Raw genomic sequence first — 23051 nt, 5'->3', positions numbered from 1 at the left:
CTCTATACATAATTTAAATAACTTTTCCTGTTAAGTTTGTGTACTTACATACATTAAAATACGATTTTTCAAGTGTACAAATATTTATTTCCCCCCACTGGATCATCGATATCACTGGATTTGAAAACCAAATTTTTGCAGGAACTTTCAGGCTATTAAGTTCTACACGATCATTTCATGTATACTGTATTAAGCGTTAAGATTGTCTGTCTTTCATAAAAACATACAGAATTTGGCACCTCAGCAAGTGCGCAAGTGAATGATCCACTGTAGATTTAAGGGGACCGGCTACCCTCCGTAAAAACTTCTACAGGTATTATCCGATCATCATGAAACTTCACATTCATTCGTAAAATGTAAAAAATAACATTTTGCTCCCATGCATTTTTCGAAAAAATTGATAGAAAACGTGAAATTCATAGAAAACGACCAAAAACGGGTACTTTAGAAAATCTATCTCCTACTGAGAGATGATTCTGGTACCGTTCGATGCGTCAGAAAGTAAGCTTTAAGATGAGCACAAAAACCGGAAAAAGCCAAAATTGGAAATTTTAGGGTAGCCGGTCCCCTTACCAACCACTGTGGTCATATCACTGATGTCATCGACCCGCTGAAGATTCAGTAGTTGGAGAAAACAAAGATTGACAAAGTGGCCAGAAAGAGGAAAAACAAATAAAGTAATGGAAGGAAATGAGAAAAAAGTATAATTGAGTGTCTTATTGGTTGAGTGGTTGAGTTCGGATCTGATGAGAATAAGATGAGGGATAGGAGTGCAAGGTATAAGATGAATACATTATTCTATTATTTCCATTTTTCTGTGGTATGTCAATAGGTGTGGATGATTCCTGTATTCACATGTCATCCGTCTTTCTCCCTATAGCAAATATTTTGCAGATATGAAAATATCAGATGATCAAAAGCTCGGTAGGAGCTGCGATTCATTCGAGACTACTGGGGTTGGATGTTAGAAAATCGTTGTAGAATTTAATTTTCTGTCGTAATCGTTGACTGCAGGACGACCATTCGGTAGATAAGTTTATGGGCTTCATCTCTACTTATTTGAAATGAAGCCCATGTATAGTTGTTTCCAGGAGAGTATTTTCCTTGATGGTAACGTACATGACATTGTGTAGCTTTTTCGATAGATGCAGCGCAGAGTGACCTCGAATTTTTTATAGGAAGGAAAGCTTCTTCGGGAGAAAGCTTCTCTATTAGACAAGACATGACTTTGGTGCAGTCATTGTGAGCGATGGAAAGCTTTGGTACAAGATAATGTACTTTTGATTGGGTTTAAGTGGGGATAACTAAGGCAGTGATGTGTAAAGTTTATCCGTTGAGGTCTTAGCGAGAAATATTTTGATGTTGGCGCTTCGGATTTAGATTGGGCAAGATAGGCTTCGAGAGGAGACTTTTTTATTCAGGGAAATTTCAGTTTGAGCAATTTGGGACTTGGAGAGGCTTTACCAGGGATGTTACGAGGCATTGTGAGGCATTTACAGCGACGCTATGCTGGAGGGTGAGGAATCTGACTGGACGTCGTGGTGCTGTAGGGAATCGAACTACACGTCTTCTGTATGTCGCGGTGCCTAGGAGTAGTGTAGGGTCGCCAGATGCGCTGTTTTTCGTTTGTGTCTTGCGGACATCGAAATTACACAAATGGCTTGCATTTTTTATCAATAGTGCACACAAAAGGCGACTCCGCCTATGCGAAGATCCTCCCGAAGCCTACTCACCAGAACTTACACGCAATGAACAAGAGTGAGCGCAGTAGTTAAGGCTCGAGGATGCCTGATTTGCTGGGACAGTATTTGGCTATTAATCGAGAGAGAATGTTGACCACACAGTCATTTATTCAAAAGATTGTCCGTTCGTCTATAGCTGACACTCATGACGTAACTTAGGCGTGGAATGAAAGAGGTCAAGATACGTGAGTGAATTTTGTGAGGCCCGAGGTAAGGAGTAGAAAATATTCTGATCCTAAGTACAATGAACCGCGTTATTACCACATTTTTGGAGTTTTTCAATTGTTGCCCTAACATCAGAAAAATTACTGCGCGACATCAAATTTTAAAAGATGGGAGAGGATGGAAGCATTCAGCGAATGGTGTTATTTTTTCGTTATCTTTGTATTATGCTAATATTACCACCTTCTAGTGTCGTAGCTGGCTATTTGTGTGAACTAGAATTGTTTTTAATTCATATTTGAACTTGAAATAAAAAAAATTTGGTTTAGTGAACAGATAAAAGATAAATTAACTAATAAGGGCCAAAAAATTGTACTTGACAATAAAAATTTGCTGCCAGAAATTGAGCTAGGTGCCTCTCGTGCTTTTTCTTTATGTGTATCTCGAATCTGGTAATTAGTTTGCTTCGTTCCTAGATTTAACGTGTAGTGTAATGATTAAAAAAATGACTCAGTACTCACTGCAGTGAGTGACAGAGAGCGCATTTTTTCGTCGACGAAAACGCGAAGTCACGGACGGACAGACAGACAGACGGACATGGCGAGCACAATAGCGCCTTTTTCCCATAAATGAGAAAATGCGCTAAAATAAACTTTTAGTCATCAGCTGGAAGGTTTGAATTGTACAGAAATCGAATTTGTAAGTGCTAGTTTCGCCCTTTCAACTGACATGGCGAAATTGTAAATTTAATTAATATATTTATCATATTAATTTATATTTAAAACATATATTAAGTGATATTTAAAACACCAATAAATGTTCTAAAATCAGGAATTTAAAAGCAAAGAAAACAGCCAGAATATTAACCATTTCTTTAGGATGAAAACGTTTCGGAGTCCAGCTCCATCGTCAGTTCAAAAGTTCAAAACCTTTAAGAAAAGCAGAATCAATTAGAAAACAAAATTCACATCGAAGTTAAAAACAAATTGACAAAAATAAAAACAAATACACATAAGGAGACAGGCCTATCTATTTACAATTTCAAAGGGATAGGAGCTGAAGGCTGCATTTATACCAGGTTTCTGTTTAAAAATGTACAGGGATTCTAAAATCCGTAGGTCAGTAACACCGGTCGTGTAAGCTAGAACTCTGAAATCACTATCAGACACCGNCAGCTTTTTTAGTTTTTGCTCATTTCGTTTCAAATTAAATGGTATTAAAACATTATTAAATCGTGGTTACCGTATTTGTTCAACTTTCAATGCTATGCACACTGAATTTGAATTTTTGCGCAGTATCTTTTCTTCAAATGGGTTTCCGTCGCAATTGATTTATACTCAAATTAAGAAATTCATGTCAAGGCAATATAATGAAGTTGTTCCCGATTGTGACAGTAGGAACCTGATTTACTGTTCTTTTCCCTACTTCGGTAAAGCATCTGAGACCATGGCTAAGGAATTGAAAGATTTGATCAATAAATATCTTCCGAATGTAAATCTGCAGGTGATATTGGTGAATAACTTCAAAATCGGTTCGTTCTTCAACTATAAAGATGCTCTCCCTCTTTTTATGCGTTCGTCCCTAGTATATAGATACAGTTGTGCGCAGTGCGCATCAGCGTACGTCGGTATGACGTCTCGCAATTTTTACACTAGGCTGGCGGAGCATAAAGGCAGAAGTTTTAGAACGGGAACTTTACTTGCGCATCCTCCTCATTCAGCTGTGCGCGTCCATGCCGAGCAGTGCAATGTTCCGGTGTCCGATAGTGATTTTAGAGTTCTAGCTTACACGACCGGTGTTACTGACCTACGGATTTTAGAATCCCTGAATATTTTTAAACAGAAACCTCGGTTAAATGCAGCCTACAGCTCCTATCCCCTTGATATTGTAAATAGATAGGCCTGTCTCCTTATGTGTATTTGTTTTTATTTTTGTCAATTTATGTTTTTATCTTTGATGTGAATTTAGTTTTCTAAATGATTCTGCTTCTCTTATAGGTTTTCAACTTTTGAACTGACGATGAAGCTGGACTCCGAGACGTTTTCATTCTTAAGAAATGGTTAATATTCTGGCTGTTTTTTTCTTTTAAATTCCCGATTAACTTGCGATTTAAGCAATCAAGTAATTTTAATACTTATATTCTAAAATCACATACGCTGGCTAAGTTTGAATCTTCTCGATGAGTATTTTTCGTTAGCGTTCCCAGATCAAGCGATCGGCTATGTCGTAGTGGCCGTGAGGATTTTTTCCATTTTCCGTTTTCTATCAGCTCCATAGCAGTTGATTTCTACCAAAGTTCTGATAGCCCCATAGTAGTAGAGTCGATACCAAAGTTAGACTTGCTACTATTTTCAGGAAATTAAACACGTTAATGTTTTTGGCGTATTTGGAACAGTGTGTTTTGTGTAAAACATGAATTTTACGCTTCGTTCGAATGTACAGATAATTTTAGAATACATTTAATTCGTTTACAGTGTTGTTTTTTTTCTATTCTGATGGTGGTTATTATGTCAGATATGTGGATGGTATCGAAAGTGATGAAGATAACCTTGATTGTAGCGTACGGATCTCCTCAAGGCTAGAAATATGGATAGTAATTTCATTTATTACTCAGGGTTAACAAATTTTTCAGTGGTGTTAGCAGCGATACATTCTGAGTTTGTTTGCTTGTTTGTGCGTAAGTCGTTTGCCGCGTTATTCAGGCAGCGTGTGTATGTTGAGTGCAGCTATAGTGATGGCCTGTCGGCACCGGCTAGCTGGATGGGGAATATGAATAAATAAATAGATTGTTAATTTCGTTAATAATATTGTTAATTTTTTATGAATATATTTTAATTCACCATATTGTATCACTAAACTGCACAAGTAAGCCACAAAATTGTGAAACACCATTCTCTTGCTGTCGCAAGCTTAGGCTACGGCAAAACTAAAAGCGTTGGCACCTACGCAGGCCGACGCTTTCAAGCAGAGCGACGCCGCGCTGAGCGTATAGTGGCCGCACTAGATGCTGCAGCCGGTCAGTCTTCTGCAAAATGGCTGCGAGTGAGGAACTTTTCTTGCTAGTGTGCTCCTATGCAAAGTACTTACTTCTAGAAGAAAAGTCTCCGTTCAGCCATGGTCGAGAGAGGACGCTTGTGTTTGTGGTAGTAAATTTCAAAATTTGTAACTTTTACTGTGCCGCTTTCGGAACCTTTTCCGAATTTTTCCATGATCCGTGTCAGAGAATGACCGAATTCCAGTGAAGTCAGTAGAAGGCAATGCGAATAGAAAGAACAAGCCTATAGTAAAAGCGTTTTCATTTTAAATAACGCGGACTTTTAGAGTCAGTGAGGGACGCCTGCTTGCGAGAGTAACGTGTGACTGCCTCGCCCACGCGGGACAATACAGCCTTTGTTTTCTTGTCCAAGATCGCCGCTCTCTGCTCACTCTCTAGTCTGTAACAATTTGTAACAAACAAACAATTTTTCTGTTTTTAACTCATGTTCATTTAGCTCTTGCATTCGGAAAGAATTAATTGAAAAGGCCTCCAGTCCTGTTAAACCGAATGCAAAGATCAAATCGCAAAATGAGCAAGAGGAAATTTGTAAATTTTGCAAGCTGGTTTTGATTAACGTCAATGACGCTACAGTGGGCGGTGATCGTTGCGGGGATATTGTCTGCAACAATTGTGCAAAGTTGAGCAAAACATACTGCACGGTTATTTGTTTTTATGTTATTTTAAACAATAATATTATTTTATAATAAATCATATTCTGTTAAATTATATTATATTAAATCATTAAAATTTATGTAACTAGCATTTGCATGTATCAACAATTTGTACTGTCTGATATGAAAATATGAGTGATAACAATTGTAAAATTTACTGCAATTCATTTGCTATTTTTTGTAGCATGTTACATTTTCTCCAGTAATGCAGTAATCCTTGTTTCTGAAACTTTGAGTCAATCTCGCAAGTGCAGTCGTTCGCCATTGGAACGATTAATATTGATCACCATGTATCAGATGCGATTTGAAATATGGCTGAATTAGTAGTAATATGGTCCTCACGATACGCTTGTAACATTTTTCAAAATCTTCTTAGCACACTGAAACAAATCGGTGCGTAGAAACTACGCACCAAAGTGACTATCCCGGCTTGTCCCAAAACGAGTTGCCGAAGGCGTCTAAAACACCCCTCAGCCAGCCGGAGCGCGTAATTAAAATTTAAAAGCTACTTTTAGCGCTCAATGAGAAAGAGAAAGCCTCAGTGAACTTACCGCCGACGCTTCTATGCATGCAGTATTGTGACGGAGAACACCAAATATAATATAGCGGGGGCAATAGCGCATAGGATGAGAGAAAGACTGCCGGAAGTACATCATTTTATTAGAATATCATAATATAAGTATCGCGTCCACTATTGCTACGTCTCAAATGCTAAAATTGTTAGCGTTTGAGATAAATTTAAATTCAAATTAATTACGCAACAATACAAATGTAATAATTCGTATGCAACATATAGCCTAGGATTTTAACGCGCCCTTCGTGATATTACGGGGTAACAACTCCGAAGAAAATACATGGCATCGATTGCTGTATAAAATGAAATATTTATTGAAATTCCTTCATGGCTCTTCACAACGCAGCTCTCTGAACGTGTCCCTTCATGTTGAGATATGACCGGATTTAGGTATACTTGTTTTATCGTGACAGTTACAATATATGAGCATATTATTACAATTAGCTGCCTTATTAGATACACAAAATATTATTTGCAACCCTATATATTCACTTACCTCCGATTCTCCGCTGGAAGAACCATAGCCGACCGTAGCAGGATTCGAACCCGGGCTCGCTGCAGCAAACCGCGCGAAGCCTTAGTCCACTTGACCACTTAGAGCGCATGCATTGCAAATTAAAATAAACCATTTAACCTAACTTTCTACATCATGACTGAAAAGGCACTCATGTGCCTACATTTTCTAGATATCAGTTATTTCTGTCATTCTTTCGAGAAGAATAATTAAAATTTTGGAAAGTTTAGAATCTCCATCATCTACCATCACAACTTGCAGGTCGCGTGCTATCGCAAGGTTGCATTACTGGTAGCATGAAAAATTGATCGACGTTGTACGAGGTTTTGGTGTTTAAGCATTCCTCGCACCGCCAATAATTAATACTTGACTTTATTTGTGATAGGTAGAAATAGAATTGTTATGTAACTTATTTTGGTAAAATCATGTCTATGATATAAGCTCCAAGTTAATCTTTTGTCACACTTTTTATATTTATTATTTGAAATAATGAAAAAGTTTGAATTAATTGTCGATGATCTTTTACCTGGCTCACCAGTAACACAGACTGTAATCGAACTGTGTTTCATAACCAATATTACTTCTAAACCACCTCTGTATTCGAGGAAACAAAACACCAACGATGAAAACTATAAAGCATGTGAATGTCATACGTGTGTTTAATCACTATTGCATGATAAATTCAACTAGTTATATTATCACTAATATTAAGTTGATTTAGGCTACTATAAATTTTTTTAATATTAAATTCGAACTTGCATGTAAATTTTCGGCTTACCGTATTAGTCCTGCAATGATGTCATCAGCCTAGCAGCAGTGGCTGTCGCTGGCTGAACGAAAATTAGAGAAAACGGCAAACGAACTGTTGAGAAAACAGCGAACGTAGTTTCGGAATGATTCGTTTAGCTACATTGAGCGCTTTAGCTAGTTGAGATGTCTGCAACTAACAAACCGATTGGTTTCAGTGTGGGCAGCCCGCCGAACTGGAAACTGAACATTCCAGTTCCGTTGGTGAGGGTAGCGGGTGTGCAACGACGAAGAAGGAACGGTTTTTCAGAGTGATCGTCATTCAATGCTCAGAAGATGGGCAGGCATAAAACTCTGAACCAATACGTGACGGCCCTTGGCGAAGCCCTTCGGCAGGATTATCCCGGAAATTCTGCCTGAAGAAGTGGCCAAGATCGCGATAAATTCTCAAGCTCTTCCCACCATAAATTTGAAGAAGCTGTATGAGCTGTCCAGGAAACGAAATGCGTGCGAAAGAAATTTGATTTAAATACTGCATTTCAAACGTATTTCGATGAATTTTAACAAAATTGTTAGTAAATATCGTAGACCAGTCTCGAAGACCGAATGAAATTAATAACAGTATAATAACAATATTGTCGTATTCACGTCTGAAACAAGTTAGTCATGTTAATTATGTAAAATTGTTTTAATAATTTTGCCTAATTTATACTAGCTATCCATTGTCGTTATATATTTGACTCCGTCGCAGGATACTGCTGCGTCTTGGGGCGTAGTACTGAGATCATTCATGTTCTTCGCCAAAAATTTGTCCTCGACTCCGGTTGCAATCCCATTAACCATTATATAGAGTTTCAACAGTTTTTCAAGTTTTCTAAAAACTTCCTTTTCAATTACACTTGGGCGGCGAATAATGAACTGTTGAAACTCTATATAAAAATAAAGTCCGATTTATTATTTCCCCATTAACCATTAGAGTCATTGAATATATTTAGTCCCCTTACACCGTTTTAAGCTTATTCTTCATTCTCGTATGGATCAAGCCAGCGTAAAAAGACCCTCTAGTAGTAAAAATGTAGCTTATATACGGCGCGCTCCAACGGGTGCAACTACTTGCTAAAGGTTTTGGTTCGGGCGTCGTGAATTATTTTTACGTTCGATAAGATGGACCCCAATGTTAATTTTCTTCCAGGCTGCATTTTCGTGTTAGAAATATCCGACTTTCCCTAATTATATTTTTTCCCACAGAGATTCTGATTTTAATTCCTGTTCAACATTTAGTGCGTTGTTCTAAAATCGTTTTATTATCATTTAATTTATTGCTGATCATAGGTTTTTGGGAATTGAACTGTGACAGTCGGCGCTAAGCGAGAAGGAGGAGCGATTGTTGCTTATGCTGCTACACGAGAGGAACATCAGGACGAACGATGCAGGTGCCGCACGCACCGAGCCTCATGGGTATTAATCGAGGAATGTACAACTTATTCCTTGTCACCTAATTAAACATGCCACAATAAACATTTCACCAATTCCATGTTACCATTATAATTGTTTATATGATGGGTTTAAATATTTCACTCCTTGTTTTACCATGCACTACATTACCCTCGAAAGTGGACAAGTAACCCCAAGTGATAATTTACCCAAGTTGGAAAACTACTGATATTAGGGGTCCAGTTTTACAGAGTTTATAAGGTTTTATTGCGAGATGCTGTGGTGTGGAAGTCTCACCAACCTAAAACTATACTCTTGTGAACAAATGTGTCCCACTCATTTTGCCTGCCATCGAATCTCGTAAAATTCCGCTGAATAATTTTAAGGGTGGAAGAACAGTCATTCATTTCAAGTATTTTCTCTCGAATTTACCTTTCTAACGTCCATTGCACGCATTCTTCTTTCATCTGGTTTTAGGATATTTATATCGCGGGTAGTTAAGTATTAATATTTACTTACGTATCAAGTTGGTTACTCATAATCCAGGGCAATTATTCTGATTCATTTTTTGCTCCTAGAATTTCAAATCATTTCATTCATCTTAACATTTAAACCATCACCTATCCCTACCGCCGTCTTCTTCCTTACCGCCCCCCAAAATCTTTCCACCGCCCCTAGTTGGGCGATATCGCCCACTTTGGGAACCACTGCAGTAGATGAAGTGTACCTCTATTTTGCCAAGACATTGATTTGTTTGGGGATTGAGAGTAATGTTCTCAAATGAATCAGAGATTTTCTAGTGAGGAGATGACAACGTGTCAGTATTAACTAGTCCGTATCAGGCTGGGCTTCAGTGCGCAGCGGCGTGCCACAAGGATCGAAGCGTTCTCGGGCCTGTTTTATTCGTTGCGTTTATAAACGATCTGCCAGAATCTGTGTCTATAGCGTGTGTTCGATGTATGCTGACGACACGAAAATTTATGATACAGTCAAGAATACGTCGCAAAAAACACAGTTGCAAGGTGATCTTGACAGGTTGGTTGACTGGGCTGATAAGTGGCAGCTGCGTTTTAACGCTGACAAATGTCAAGTTATCCACCTTGGCAAGAATAATGAACAGCAAGATTACAGTATGAGAAGACACGGTTGCAACGACAGAGAGCAGATGTCGAAGTCGACAATTGAAAAAGATTTAGGAGTTAATATCGACAACGAGTTGAAAATTTTAAAGCATATTGAAGGTCAAGTTAATAAAGTCAAAAACGACTTGGACCGATCAGACGCTCTTTCGAGTTCCTAGATGCAGAAGCGTTGAGTTGTCTGTTGCTGTCGTGCGCTCGAAACTTGAGTTTGGAAACGTCGTGTGGTCACCAAAACATGAAAAGATAAAAATTTAGTCGAGATTCTAACCGAAATTTGAAAAGATAAAAATTTAGTCGTGCAACGTGGATAATTCCGGGCTTGAAAAGCAAGTCCTAGGAGGAAAGATTAAATATTATGAAGCTTCCAAGCCTCAGTTATCGACGACTGCGTGGTGACCTCATCGAAGTATACAAATACACGCACTCATGGTTTATACACGTCCCAGAAGGATTACTAGAATTTGAAACAAGAACCAACACCAGGGGCAACGGCTGCAAACTAAAAAAACTGTGTTGTAACACATCCTTGCGACAACATTTGTTCTCGCTTCGAGTCACTGACATGTGGAACAGCCTCTATGATAGCATCGTTGACGCTCCGAGTATAAACGCCTTCAAGAACAGACTAGACGAAGCTATGCAGGAGCATATGTTCAGTCTTAAAATGCCTAGCACCTTACGGACAAGGTAATAAGTCTAGCAGCTATCTCAATCAATTGTCGGATGCTACAGTGGTTTTTGTCGGATGAAATCTTTTGTAATCGTTTAGTGTAATCTTTTGGAATATAGAGGAATGTACTACAATGGATAAGAGATTTCCCAGTAGGTAGACGACAGCCTGTCAGTATTAACGAAACCGTGTCAGACTGGGCATCAGTGCGTAGTGGCGTGCCACAAAGGAAGCGTCCTTATAGGGCCTGTTTTGTTCGTTAATGCTTTTATAAACTTTCTGCAAGAAGTACTGTCAGGTGTGTGCTCCATGCATTCCGACAGTACAAAAGTTTGTAATACCGTTAAGAATGCGACAAAGAAAGTGAAAATGCAAGATAATCTTAATAATTTAGTTAACTGGGCTGATACGCGGCAGCTGCGTTTTAATGCTGACAAGTGTAAAGTACTTCAAAACCGTCAATCTTGAGAACAATGAACAGCAAGATTACAATATGAGAAGACACGGTTGTAATGAGAGAGCAATGATACCCAAATAAAAATTAAGGGTGGTGCACCGATGATTATACGTGGCGATAGTAGTTTATAGGTGGCGTAACGGTGAGTGGCCAGATTTGCCAAAAATGGACAATGAAACATCAATAAATCGAAAGGGTGGCGAGTAAAGGTGGCAGTCATCTATGAATCATCGCTGATTTGTAAGGTCTGAATAATCGATAGCACACTGCAGGCAAATCTCTTTTAAGCCACTGAAAACCGTTTGCCTACACAATGCACGAAGGTATTTGCCACAGTAATTTATCCAACGTAGAAAGGTGTTATTGGATTGAGGGTCATTCGAGATCAAGACGAAACCATGACTTCGTTTTGTGTGCTTGGCTTTTAAGAATTAGTTATGTTAAGAAAATTTTGCGTGAATTAGGTAGGCACCAATAAAGCTGACAGAGAAGCAAGGTGTTCACAAAACTATTGAGCCAAAGTGGAGCCACTGGGCATGTATCAGACTGTTCCTGATATAATTGTCCGAGGAACAATGAAAAAATATGATTGCAATAAATACAGTTTTTCCATACATGACGGCGAATCCAATTTTTCATGTTCACCTGAAATGTTGCGTAAATGTATTAAGAATTTTGCGTATGCACCAACTAGCTGTGTTGGAAATATTGCGATCAATTGAGACTACTTAGTCAGTTAGTCTATTATTAAGTATAAATTGTATGGGTCGATTAAGTGTGTTCCATTATATTTACAATATTCTCAAGTTGCCCCATTTATCTAAACTCAAAAGGCACGTTGACGTAGTCAACAGCGGCTCCTCTTCCTTGTAAAGCGCAGCGTCTCGGCATCATGGGCAGAGAGCGAGAGAGCGACGTGTGAGTAAGCACACGTTCATACCGGTTGGAGCGGTTGGCTTGACGCGCGTCTTGAAAATATATCGAATTAAGCCGCTGTCAAAATTGGTGTAATGTTGACATTATGAACTTCGATACTTATTAAGCATTTTCCCGTAGCCTTTACTCAGAGCTGAACCATCGTTCGTTACGGATAAATGAAGTTTCTTTCAGCGGGTGTTTACTCGAATGTAGTAGCATGTTCAAATAAAATTGGTGATGAAGCCATCTAATCATCACGGTGGTAGCATTAACTTTGTTCATTTGATGAAATTAATATTTGCAATACTTCAGTTAAATCTTTTAAAATTACTCGACTGCCATGTCCTCTCCGATGGCGCAACGGTAGAGGCTCTGCTTCGCGTGTGGGAGACCAGTTCGACTCCTGCAGGCAGGGACTTCCTCAAGTCGATTTCCCACGAGGTATGTGTATGGTACTCTGATTATATGTTCCTGCTGCATGTCTGACATTGTTACTTGTACTGCCATGGTAGATTTGCATACGTAGCACTTAGAATGGTGATTGGATGATGCAATATCAGTAAATGCAGAAGCATCGGATTTGAAACTAAAGGAAAATTTTTTATTGAATTCATTTTAAAGGTGGCCACTGGTGGCTCATTGATGCGCCACCGGTGCCAATGGGTAGTTATTGATGTACGAAGAGCTTTACGGGTGTGGTAGCCATTGGCAGGTTATAGGTATGGGATAGGTGGTGCACGCCACCCTTAATTCACTGTATAAATCATATAAGCTCCACTTATGGGGTCCGCCGATAGCCACCATAAAAACATAGGTGCTCCACTCTCAATTTTTATTTGGGTAGAAAAATCTAGCGTTGATAAATATTCGGGAGTTTATGTCGACACGAAGCTGAAATTTTCTAGGCATATTGTGAGGTTCAAGTAAGGATGGGAGTGAACACATGGTAGGTGTCGGAAACGGTAGAGACTTGAATAAGTGGCGGACACTTCCCTAGAATCTCCGCAGATGTCGGCCTTTGTAGGAGCCGTACTTGTTGGCTAGGTAAGAAATCGATCCAGCCAAACAATGGTGGTGAGCTATTCTAGTTACACAGATAAATAGCAACACTATTAATTAATAGTGTTGCTATTAATTAAAAAAAATATATATATATAATAAATAGCAACACTAACTCACCTACTAGGGACGCTACATAGTCACAAGTGTACAGTGAGAGGACGGTGCGCTCCGACCAACTTAACGAAACAATGAATGGGTGTCTTAATGCGGACTTCAGCCCGGTGACGCCACGTCAGCGCACACGACACGGTAGCCAAATTTAACCGGTAACATTATGCCATTTAACTAAAAATAATTTAAACCGTAACAAACATTTGAAAATGGGTGAATTTCCCTTACATATATTGAAACGCAAGTTAATAAATCCAATAAACTTCGTGGACTTATCAGACGCTCTTACGAGTTAATAAACGCAGAAGCAATGAAGCTGTTGTTTTTCGATGTCATGTCAAAGCCGTGTGGTCAACGAAACTTGAAAAAAAATTAGTAAAGTGTGTTAAGACGCGCAACAAGGATAATTTCAGGCTTGAAGGGCAGGTCTTAAGGGGAGCGTCTGGCCAAAATATTTGGAATTTGGCTTTCCCTGTTTTTAGCCTCATCTTAAGGCTGACATTCTGACCTATATAACGGCATCAGAACCATCTCTGCACGTTGAATTATGCGTTCGCGACAGATCCCGTAAGGGGGGAGGGGTCCGGGAGCCTTCAGTAAAGTTAAGGCGGAAATTACCCGGCCGAGCACCATAAAGGGGATCGTCTGACGTAAAGCTGCCAATTATGACATTATCCAGTTCTTATACTCATTTTAAAGTTGCTTTTCTGACACACTCAATGGTACCAAAATCATCTCTGTACGTTGATTTATGCGTTCACGGCAGATCGCGAAAGGGTGGGGGGTGGCGGAGTTCTTTAACATTTAAGATACGGGGAAGTTAGCTGCCGAGCACTATATATAGAGTGTCTTCTTGAGCTGCAGCTCAGTTACCCGCACGTCGTACGGTGTGGTGTGAATGCAGTCGTTCCCACCATCCTTGACTGGAATCAAGTTCCAGTAACGTTTAGTTTCGTATCCTTGCTACATTGAGTGGTTATTCCGATGCGCGCGGGACTTTGTCGTGCTCTCCTGAACATTAACAATTATTGTCACGGCAAACCTATCTCCTCCTAGAGTTTTGAAGCTACAGCGATTAGACATATACCATTCGATTCGCAATTAAAATATCTATCGATTTATGGTAGCTTTTTTCAATTTCGTTATAATTTTGAAAATATTTGCAAAAAGGGAGGGGGAAATAGGGGAAAATCGAAAAATTTCGAACATTTTGCATGAAATGCTGAATTTGAATTCCAAAAAAATTTGAATTTCGAAAAAAAAGCTACCATAATCGATAGATATGGTCTTTACGCATCGAATGATATGCGTCTCAATGTTGTAGCTTGAAAATCCTAGGAGGAGATAGATTTCTACAGTGCCCTCTTTTTTGGTCGTTTTCTGAGAATTTTAACGTTTTCTTTCATTTTTTCTCGAAAAATGGATATCCATAAAAGCAGTCTATTTTTCGCTTTTAAAATGGTGAACCGAGTTTCAAAGTGATCCATCTGTAAACAGCCGAGAAAAAAAGTGGCCAGACGCTCCCTTCAAAAAGAAAAATCAAGTATTTACCGTCTGAAATACGAAATTTTGACGAAATTATTTTTATCTCGTTGTTTTTAGCGCATTTTCTCGTTTATGGAAAAAATGCACTATTGTGCTCGCCATGTCCGCCTGTCTGTCTGTCCGTCCGTCCGTCTGTCCGTCTGTCCGTGACCTCAAGTTTTCGTCGACGAGAAAATGCGCTCTCTGTCACTCACTGCAGTGAGTACTGAGTTATATTTTTGTGTTATTTTCGATGCATTAATATCGTATCTATACCATTTTTCAAATTTCTATGCATCGCAAAAGATATATAACATGTCCGTCAGGGGGAACATTCATCACCATAAGTCCATAATATACAAGGGTTAAACAAATTACTGAAAGACCTTAGAAATACATAAATATATCTTTAAACCTGTCGCCGATTTTTAACATAGCAGATGCCACAGCTTGTTGCGGTCTCGAACACTCAAATCTGCTCAAAATTTTCTAGGCCTAACCGCCCGGCGTCTTCGCTGTTTCTGGCCAGAAACTGGCGCACAGAGCTGGATCGAACACGCACCTCTCTGCTCCAATCTTGGTACCCAGAATTGTACCCACTGGGCCACCTTGCTCCAACTTTTTACCTGACGCGATTAAACCGTGCGGCGAACATCTTCTCTTGGCGAATATGCAGAGAGGAGAATAATCTAATACTTTACGATGGGAAAAGTGGAAATTATATTGAAAATCAATTATGATTTCTCCGTCTTAACTTCGGGCTAGAGTGAGTTAGAAATTTCACGAAATTCATGTATAGTTCTGCAGATATTTAATGATGTTATTAACTTATATTGGACTATTCTTTTGTATGTCTATTGGACTCACTTGGAATTAGGAGTTTGCTTACTTGTCAACTCACATTAAATAGAACTAAGTAGGTTTACATAATCAGATTAGCTTTCAAACTTATGATGTCACGCTCACCTGAAAGTCCATTTATATGGAACATCTCTCTGCAGTCTGGTGCAATTATCTATCAAATGTTAATGCCGTGATAAGTAAAAATTATCATTCATATAATCCTACCTCTCTCTATCATCGTAACTCTTCGACCGGCCCGTAACCGTATGCAACTGACCGAACACAGGTTGCCCTTAGTCACGGAATTTCTTAATTGAATCCTTACTAAATTATGAAAAACAGCGTCAACACCCTTGATCAGTATGATATCATTCTTTATGTTAAAAATGCTTTTTACAATAATGTTGTATATACTTGATGTCATCGCTAACATACTGTCTATATATGGAGTCATCACTATCATGTTGTCGTTAGTAACTCATTGGCCAGTTGCTTGGCAAATGCCTTCTTTTCTATTTAAATATCATGCAGCTACCACATAATGATTGGTTCGCAACACGCAAATCAACATTTTATCGGAAACATAATTTTTACGAATATTATCAAATGAATATTATTCCAAATGGTATCAAATGCTTTTTGCTGCAAATATTATTAAATGCATATTATTTCAAATATCCATCCAGGGAATAGCCGAACAATTCGAAGTCAATCTTGTAGATCTCGTACAGCTTCAGGACGAGCGACTCCGGCAGCGTCTGCGAACATGAGTCAGTGTAACAAAAATTGAGCTGAAAATATGAGTTACCGTCAGTTGTAGAACTAATGTTACGTTAATAATTGTTAAAATGTCTGAAAGTTCCTTACAAAGAGCGTACCAACAAATGTTTATTTTTGCTGATTTTTTGAACTAACGTATTATGAATTAATTGTAACGCCTTTATTAACACACGTATATGTTAATGATTTGCTTTTACTCTGTTGCATTCACTTCTAAGTACTTATACTGCGCAACGATACATTCATTATGCTTTGACAAGTATCATATTTTTAAAGACTAATCGGCTTAGTCCAATACTCGCACCTCTACAACCTTTCGTTCATGACTATATACATATATGTGTCGTGCCGAATTCGCAGAATTGCCGATTCTGTGGAATCGGCAGCTAGATTATCGAATCTTTAGAATAAGCATTTCGCTGCTGTTTCAGAAAATCGGACGTTAGAGTTATAGGTAGAACATAAAACGACAGTTAGAGTTAGAAAAGATTTTTTCAAGTTTCTTCATACTAAAATATTTGAAAAAAACTTGGCTGACTGACCTAACCCCAGGTTCCTATAGTATAGAAATGCTACTCATCGACACTTCTCCGGACCCGCCTGCGGACTCAAACGCAAAACCTAACTACACGCTCAACCGAACGACTCATAACTCCTACAATACGAAACGGATTTGCCTGAATTTTGGAATGTGAGTAGTTATTATTGATGCGCTGCGCTAGGAATTATTACAAATTTTATGATAAATTAGTTTTCAATTAAAACTAATAAACTTATTTTGTAATCAACCGAACGACTCATAACTCCTACAATACTGAACGGATTTGCTTGAATTTCGGAATATAAGTAGCTATTATCGATACGCTGCGGTAGAAATTATTACAGATTTTAAGATAAATTAGTTTTCAATTAAACTAATAAACGTAAAATTAATCAACCGAACGACTCATAACTTCAACAATACTGAACGGATTTGCTTGAATTTTGGAATATAAGTAGCTATTATCGATACGCTGCGGTAGGAATTATTATACATTTTTGATAAATAAGTTTTTTAATAATACGGAAAACCTAACTTCATGTTCACCTTGCAGATTGGGTCCTAGTAAGGTAAAGTTTCAGTATTTTGTGGCATTTAAAATAAAAAGAACTATGCTATCTTAGCTTAGCCTGCGGGTTGCCGTTTTTAGCTATGAATTCTTGAAAAAAAAACGGGTAGCATTTTTTAACTCAGGCTGGGTAAATGAACGTGAAGTTTGGTTTTCCGTATTATTAAAAGAGTAGTTTATGTAAAAATCTGCAATAACTCCTGCCGCAGCGTATCAATAATAACTACTTGTATTCCAAAATTCAAACGAATCCGTTCGGTATTGTTGGAGTTATGAGTCGTTCGGTTGATAAAAAAATACGCTTATTAGTTTTAATTGAAAACTGGTTTACCTAAAAATCTGTAATAATTCCTACCGCAGCGTATCGATAATATCTACTTATATTATAAAATTCAAGCAAATCCGTTCAGTATTGTAGAAGTTACGAGTCGTTCGGTTGAGTAAAAAATACGTTTATTAGTTTTAATTAGAAACTAATTTATCTAAGAATCTGTAATAATTCCTACCGCAGCGCATCAATAATAACTACTTATATTCCAAAATTCAAGCAAATCCGTTCAGTATTGTAGGAGTTATGAGTCGTTCGGTTGAGCGTGTAGTTAGGTTTTGCGTTTGAGTCCGCAGGCGGGTTCGCAGGCGGGTCCGGAGAAGTGTCGATTGAGCATAAATGCTGATTCTACAGATTTGGCAAACTGACTGCCGATTCCAAAGAATCGGCAACTCCGTGATTTCGGCCCTACATGCAGTTATATTTTTAAAAAGTTTTTTTTAATGTATTTTGCGAGAAGATCGCGACAAGAAAAAGTTGCGTCTCACCTTGAAGTATTGAAAGGATACATCACTCGAGTTCAAAATAGCGCCATAGGCCTTGTCCACATATTTGATATGGTATTTTGGCAGCAGGTAACTGGAAACATTCAAATTTAATGTAGAATTCTTACAAGACCTACCTAGCAACATATGCTGAAAAGTGTTAAATAATTCTTAATCTAGACAAATGTAATGTCGAATGCATTGCAAACGTTAACAAGCTTTAAAACATCATTGAAAATATGTGAGAGTGAGAAACATTAATGAGGAACCCAATCATTTTTGGGATTATGTTCAGAAAAAAAAGACTCTGTTAACTTATGATTCACGGGCTACCATCTACTTCAAAATTGGGATGAAAATTCCTTTAGTCTTGACACACCTGAGATCGTCGTCCCAGGTTTCCATTTTGACGATATATTCGTAGTTTAGGTCACACACTTCACAGTTGAGAAAAAACGGACTCAAGTGAATGTCGAACGACTTGTACGCGGCAGCGTCAGCCAGAACAGGGACTTTTACTGTATCTATCAGGTACTCCGCAAAATCCTTGAAAAGCGGCTTTGACGGCAATGGAAGATTGTTTCTTCTTGCATAGCAACCCCTAGTAAAAAGAGGTTAATACCTTTTTAAGGGTTAATAAATTTTTAATAATTCCTCTGCATGCCATTCGAACAAAGAAAAAAAATAACGAGCAGATATCTTCTAGTTTGATCTCAGGAACGTTCAATTATAATCTTTAAATTTTAGATTAAATTGTAAAACAGAGTTTATATGAGTAAAAGTACTTCGCGAACAGAAGATTTAGTCACTTGCAAAATCGTACAGTGTCAAACACTCCCTTGGGACTCAGCATTGAGCCAAAGAAGGAGGATGGCAACGTTGTCGTTGTATGCTTATATGAATTTATTACAGGTGGGTGCGGTGCCACGAGGAAAGAAGGTAGGATAGAAGAGGCTGCAGATGATGCCCAGGAAATGAAGAAGAAAGTGAAATGGTAAAAAGATACGAAAAAAAGTTGCTAAGTGCATGCTATGATCCTCGGGTGATTTTTGAGTTGTTAAGTTAGAAATTGGGGTTGACTAGAGAGGAATATGTTAATGAAATTGGACGGTGAAGTGCTTTTTATTTTAATTCATATATATGTACAGATTTTTCATATTAATTGATACTAGAAATGACGATTTTCGTGACGATGCTAATGACGGCATGATAGAGACGTTTGGGGCTCAGGGATCTGATGCCTTTCTCGTTGGTCAGTTTCAGTTCAAGTAATTGTCTATCGCCATTGCTGTGAACACATTTTGGCAGCCTCTAGGCGAAGTACGATTGTTGTGATATTTGTGGTTAGGTGTACAAGGATGGAGCTCGGTAACCCCGCGCGATAGTCTTTGAATTGGTTGTGCTGATTCACGATGGCGTTTGGAGAAAGTGTGTTAGAAGGTTGAAGACATGAGCTGAGGGCCCCATGATTTGATGATCAACCAGGTTTTTTACGCTTCTTTATTTAAAGACTGCGAGGAAGGGGAAATTACACGATAAAATGTTGCATTTTTTGTGAAGAGCCTTCAAATATTTAAAACGAGACTCGTGTACGTGTATAACAGTGATGAAGAAGGACGCTTTGTTTTGTACTTCTTTTAAAAGCGGATAAATAATTTTGGATTGGATGTGTAAAATTACTGTGGGTTGACGAAGAATGATCTGACTAAGGCGGAGAATAATATGTCGAGTTGGATGAGGTTCAATCTGTGTCTTTTGTGTAAATATGTGAGAGCTTTCGTTCTACGTGTTATTCGGGTACACAAACCGAATGACATAACTTTCGATCTAGAACTGCTCATTTGTTTTGTGTATTGGTAGTGAGTGTGGACTATTAGCATTCAATATATTTTTCTTTGCCAATTGGGATTATTTAAACTTATCAGGACGTTGTCTTTGGTAAATTTATTTTCTAATTTCCATATATGCTATCCGAGAAATTTAACCAATTGCTATATTGTTTGTGTTTGTTGGTGGGGACACAATGTCGTTTTTTCTCATTCTTTATTTCTTGTAAAAGCTGCTAATATAAATAAAAATAGAAATGATATAATTTTAGACGTAGGTATAAAAAGAAGGTAAAGTAAGCTGAGCAGTATAATGGCAAGAAAAAGGGCACTGAAATAACAATGTAATCAATTGCTTGGAGGAGGAACAATTATGTTTCGGTAATGAAGAAGGGTCAATTGATGTACCACTGAAAGAATAGATAATCATATCACATTCTGCGGGAAACCTAAGAATTTAACAATCGCAATGTCACTGACATTATTTCTTAGCCCTGGGACTCACGTTCTGTTGATGCAAGGCTCCGCTTTATTGCGGTAGGCAGACACCAGCCTCCCAAAAGGGTGACGAACAGTAAGAATCTTTGTGAAGCTGGTGAGTTGTTGCAACTTTTCTTCCCTGGGTACATGATTATTCAACCTTTGAGGACTCGAACTATGTTCAAAATTTACTGCAATGAAGTGAGTGGAGTGGAACATTTTTAAGTTTTAATCTTTTAAACTAAAGAATTAAAAATAGTTCTCAATTCAACCCCAAGCATAAACGGAAATTTTCAGCTAATACTATAATATGCCGATTAAGCCAGTTCAAGATGCAGTCAGACAGCTTCATCTCGAAATGGCCATTAATGCAGACAGCTCAGCTAGTTGAGTATGCATGAAAATTGACGAAAATTTCCATAAAATCCTACACATACAATTCTACAAGTTTCTACACCAACTACAGACTGGTTTATGCATGGGAAAACTTGCAAATGAATCAATGAATATATTCATCAACCTGTCTAAATTAAAATGCGTAAAATTGAGCTTCACTTGCCCTGTAAGGCCAGGCTGAGGAGCCAACAGACGACGTGCAACGGCTTGAGGAGAACCGATGCCTTCCCAAGTTGACGAACCGTTATGGTAATGACCCAGTAGATAATTGCACCACGAGGTCGAGCCAACCTAAGCAAAGAGCACAAAAATGCTAAATCATAATTGACATCTGTTTATATTTCTTCGCTAAAAGAATTTTTTAACGATGACATGATCTCGAAATTTTTGATTTTTAATTAAAAAATCTGTGTTCAAGAACTATGTATTTTTCTTGTAACGAAAATACGCCAATTCTAAGGTGATAATTTTACTTTACAAACTAAAGTTTGTCGTTTGAAGTTTGACTGGTAAACAGAAAGTGTATTGATCACTAATACCGGGCCAATAATAAAATCTTATTGAAAACGTCAAGTCATGTATCTAAGTAAATTTTGTTGTATAATCAAATTTATACACTACATTTAATTTAGCCGAATTTGATTCGGCAGCGAAAATTCCAAGTTGTAAACTATGTCAAACCTTAGGTGTCATGCACACTATGATATTTTCCCGGTTGAGCCAAAGTAGACGACTATTGAGCATCTGTTGCACGCCACCAAAGGACGCCTGGTTGCGGTGCTTGTCACATCCTAGCTGCAGCCGCTTCCGTCTCTCGGCAAACCTTATCTTCAACGATAGGTTATTAATTTTAATTGGCGTGCCAAAGTATATTTCAGTAAAAACGAGTACACTGCGTACATTTCACGGAAGGATTCACTTTCTACTTCATCAGGTATACCAAAAAAAACACTAATCTTATATAATAGTCTAAGAAACTTTATATATAAGTAGGACTTAAGATAAATCATGAAAAAGATTATGGCGCAATGAAGTTGATGCTGTGAATATCGCTCAATATTTTAATTTATTGATACTGCAAGTGACCATCCATGCTTCGTTCACCTCATGATCGACACCTCCCGCAGATTTTTGGACCGGCCTTGCATCTATTGTGGTCTTTTCGATGTCAACAATTTGTTTAGAATGCATGGGAATGTGAAGTTCCACTCGGTGCATCTGGAATATTATTAAGAAAATTTAAATGGTTTAACTCATTTTAAAAAATTATCACTTCTTCCGGCGCGCATGAGGATGATTATCTATTTTAAAATAGTTCGACATTTAAAAAATTATTTTCTCATCAGTTATAGAAAACAATCGAGGTCAAATATTGGTACGAATTCCGCTCAAGGAATGACGAGTTCGAATAAATCAAGTCAATTTCATTATTTGTATTAAATTATTATTTGAGTATTCAAAATGTAATAATGTCAGACATATTTAGGCTTAATGTTAACCACTCACATTAACTACACTTACCATTGCCCATTGCACATAAAAATACCATTGCATCACAATTTTAATTCTTTTTTTTTCGGCCCGTAATGGTCTAATATATAATAACGATGGACAAATTTGCCTGGTGTCAGTTCAGTTGTCACCGGAAAATTTTTATGTTAATTTTAATCAAATATGAGCCACATTTAAAATGAACTTACCTCGTACCAGACAAAATGTGCAATCAGACAAAATGCGACGAGAATAGGCATGAATATTTTCAGATTCCATAATTGTCGAGATCTCATGCTGCTTGACTCTTATTTTAACAAAAAACCTGCTGAGGATGCGGAGTGGGGGAGAAAAATTATTTCTGATTAACAAGTAGTAATGACATACTTTGAAGAGCATAACGATTTGATATTTGCGCAGATCGGACGCCGTACAATCGCTGTATAAACGTTAGAAACTTTCAGTTTTTTTGAGGTATGACAATATTTTTTATATTCTGCGGGCATTATAATATTGCACAATTAATGCGTCTAAAGTATTACCAGGAA

The 23051-nt window shown here is 38.0% G+C and overlaps 1 protein-coding gene across 1 annotated transcript; it reads right to left on the bottom strand.

Moving 5' to 3' along the window:
• Nucleotides 1-15383: 15383 nt before the first annotated feature.
• On the bottom strand, nucleotides 15384-22821 carry LOC108674438 (carbohydrate sulfotransferase 8). Its single transcript, XM_018162387.2, has 8 exons — nucleotides 22713-22821; nucleotides 22117-22230; nucleotides 21694-21840; nucleotides 21176-21303; nucleotides 20642-20755; nucleotides 18690-18911; nucleotides 18314-18404; nucleotides 15384-16366 (listed from the first exon to the last, which is right to left on the bottom strand). The coding sequence occupies exons 1-8, from the start codon at nucleotides 22797-22799 to the stop codon at nucleotides 16274-16276; spliced, it is 996 nt and encodes a 331-aa protein (XP_018017876.1). The 5' UTR covers nucleotides 22800-22821; the 3' UTR covers nucleotides 15384-16273.
• Nucleotides 22822-23051: the final 230 nt, after the last annotated feature.

The sequence above is a fragment of the Hyalella azteca genome, unplaced genomic scaffold (genome assembly GCF_000764305.2).
Source record: "Hyalella azteca isolate HAZT.00-mixed unplaced genomic scaffold, Hazt_2.0.2 contig16828, whole genome shotgun sequence".
Lineage (NCBI taxonomy): Eukaryota > Metazoa > Arthropoda > Malacostraca > Amphipoda > Hyalellidae > Hyalella > Hyalella azteca.
This window is presented reverse-complemented; position numbering and strand designations above follow the sequence as displayed.

Coding starts and splice junctions, on each gene's coding strand:
- LOC108674438 (XM_018162387.2), bottom strand. CDS start 22,799: ATGAGATCTCGACAATTATGGAATCTGAAAATATTCATGCCTATTCTC. Junction 21,841..22,116: donor CGGGAGGTGTCGATCATGAG/GTGAACGAAGCA, acceptor CTATCGTTGAAG/ATAAGGTTTGCCGAGAGACG. Junction 20,756..21,175: donor CCTCAGCCTGGCCTTACAGG/GCAAGTGAAGCT, acceptor TCATGTACCCAG/GGAAGAAAAGTTGCAACAAC.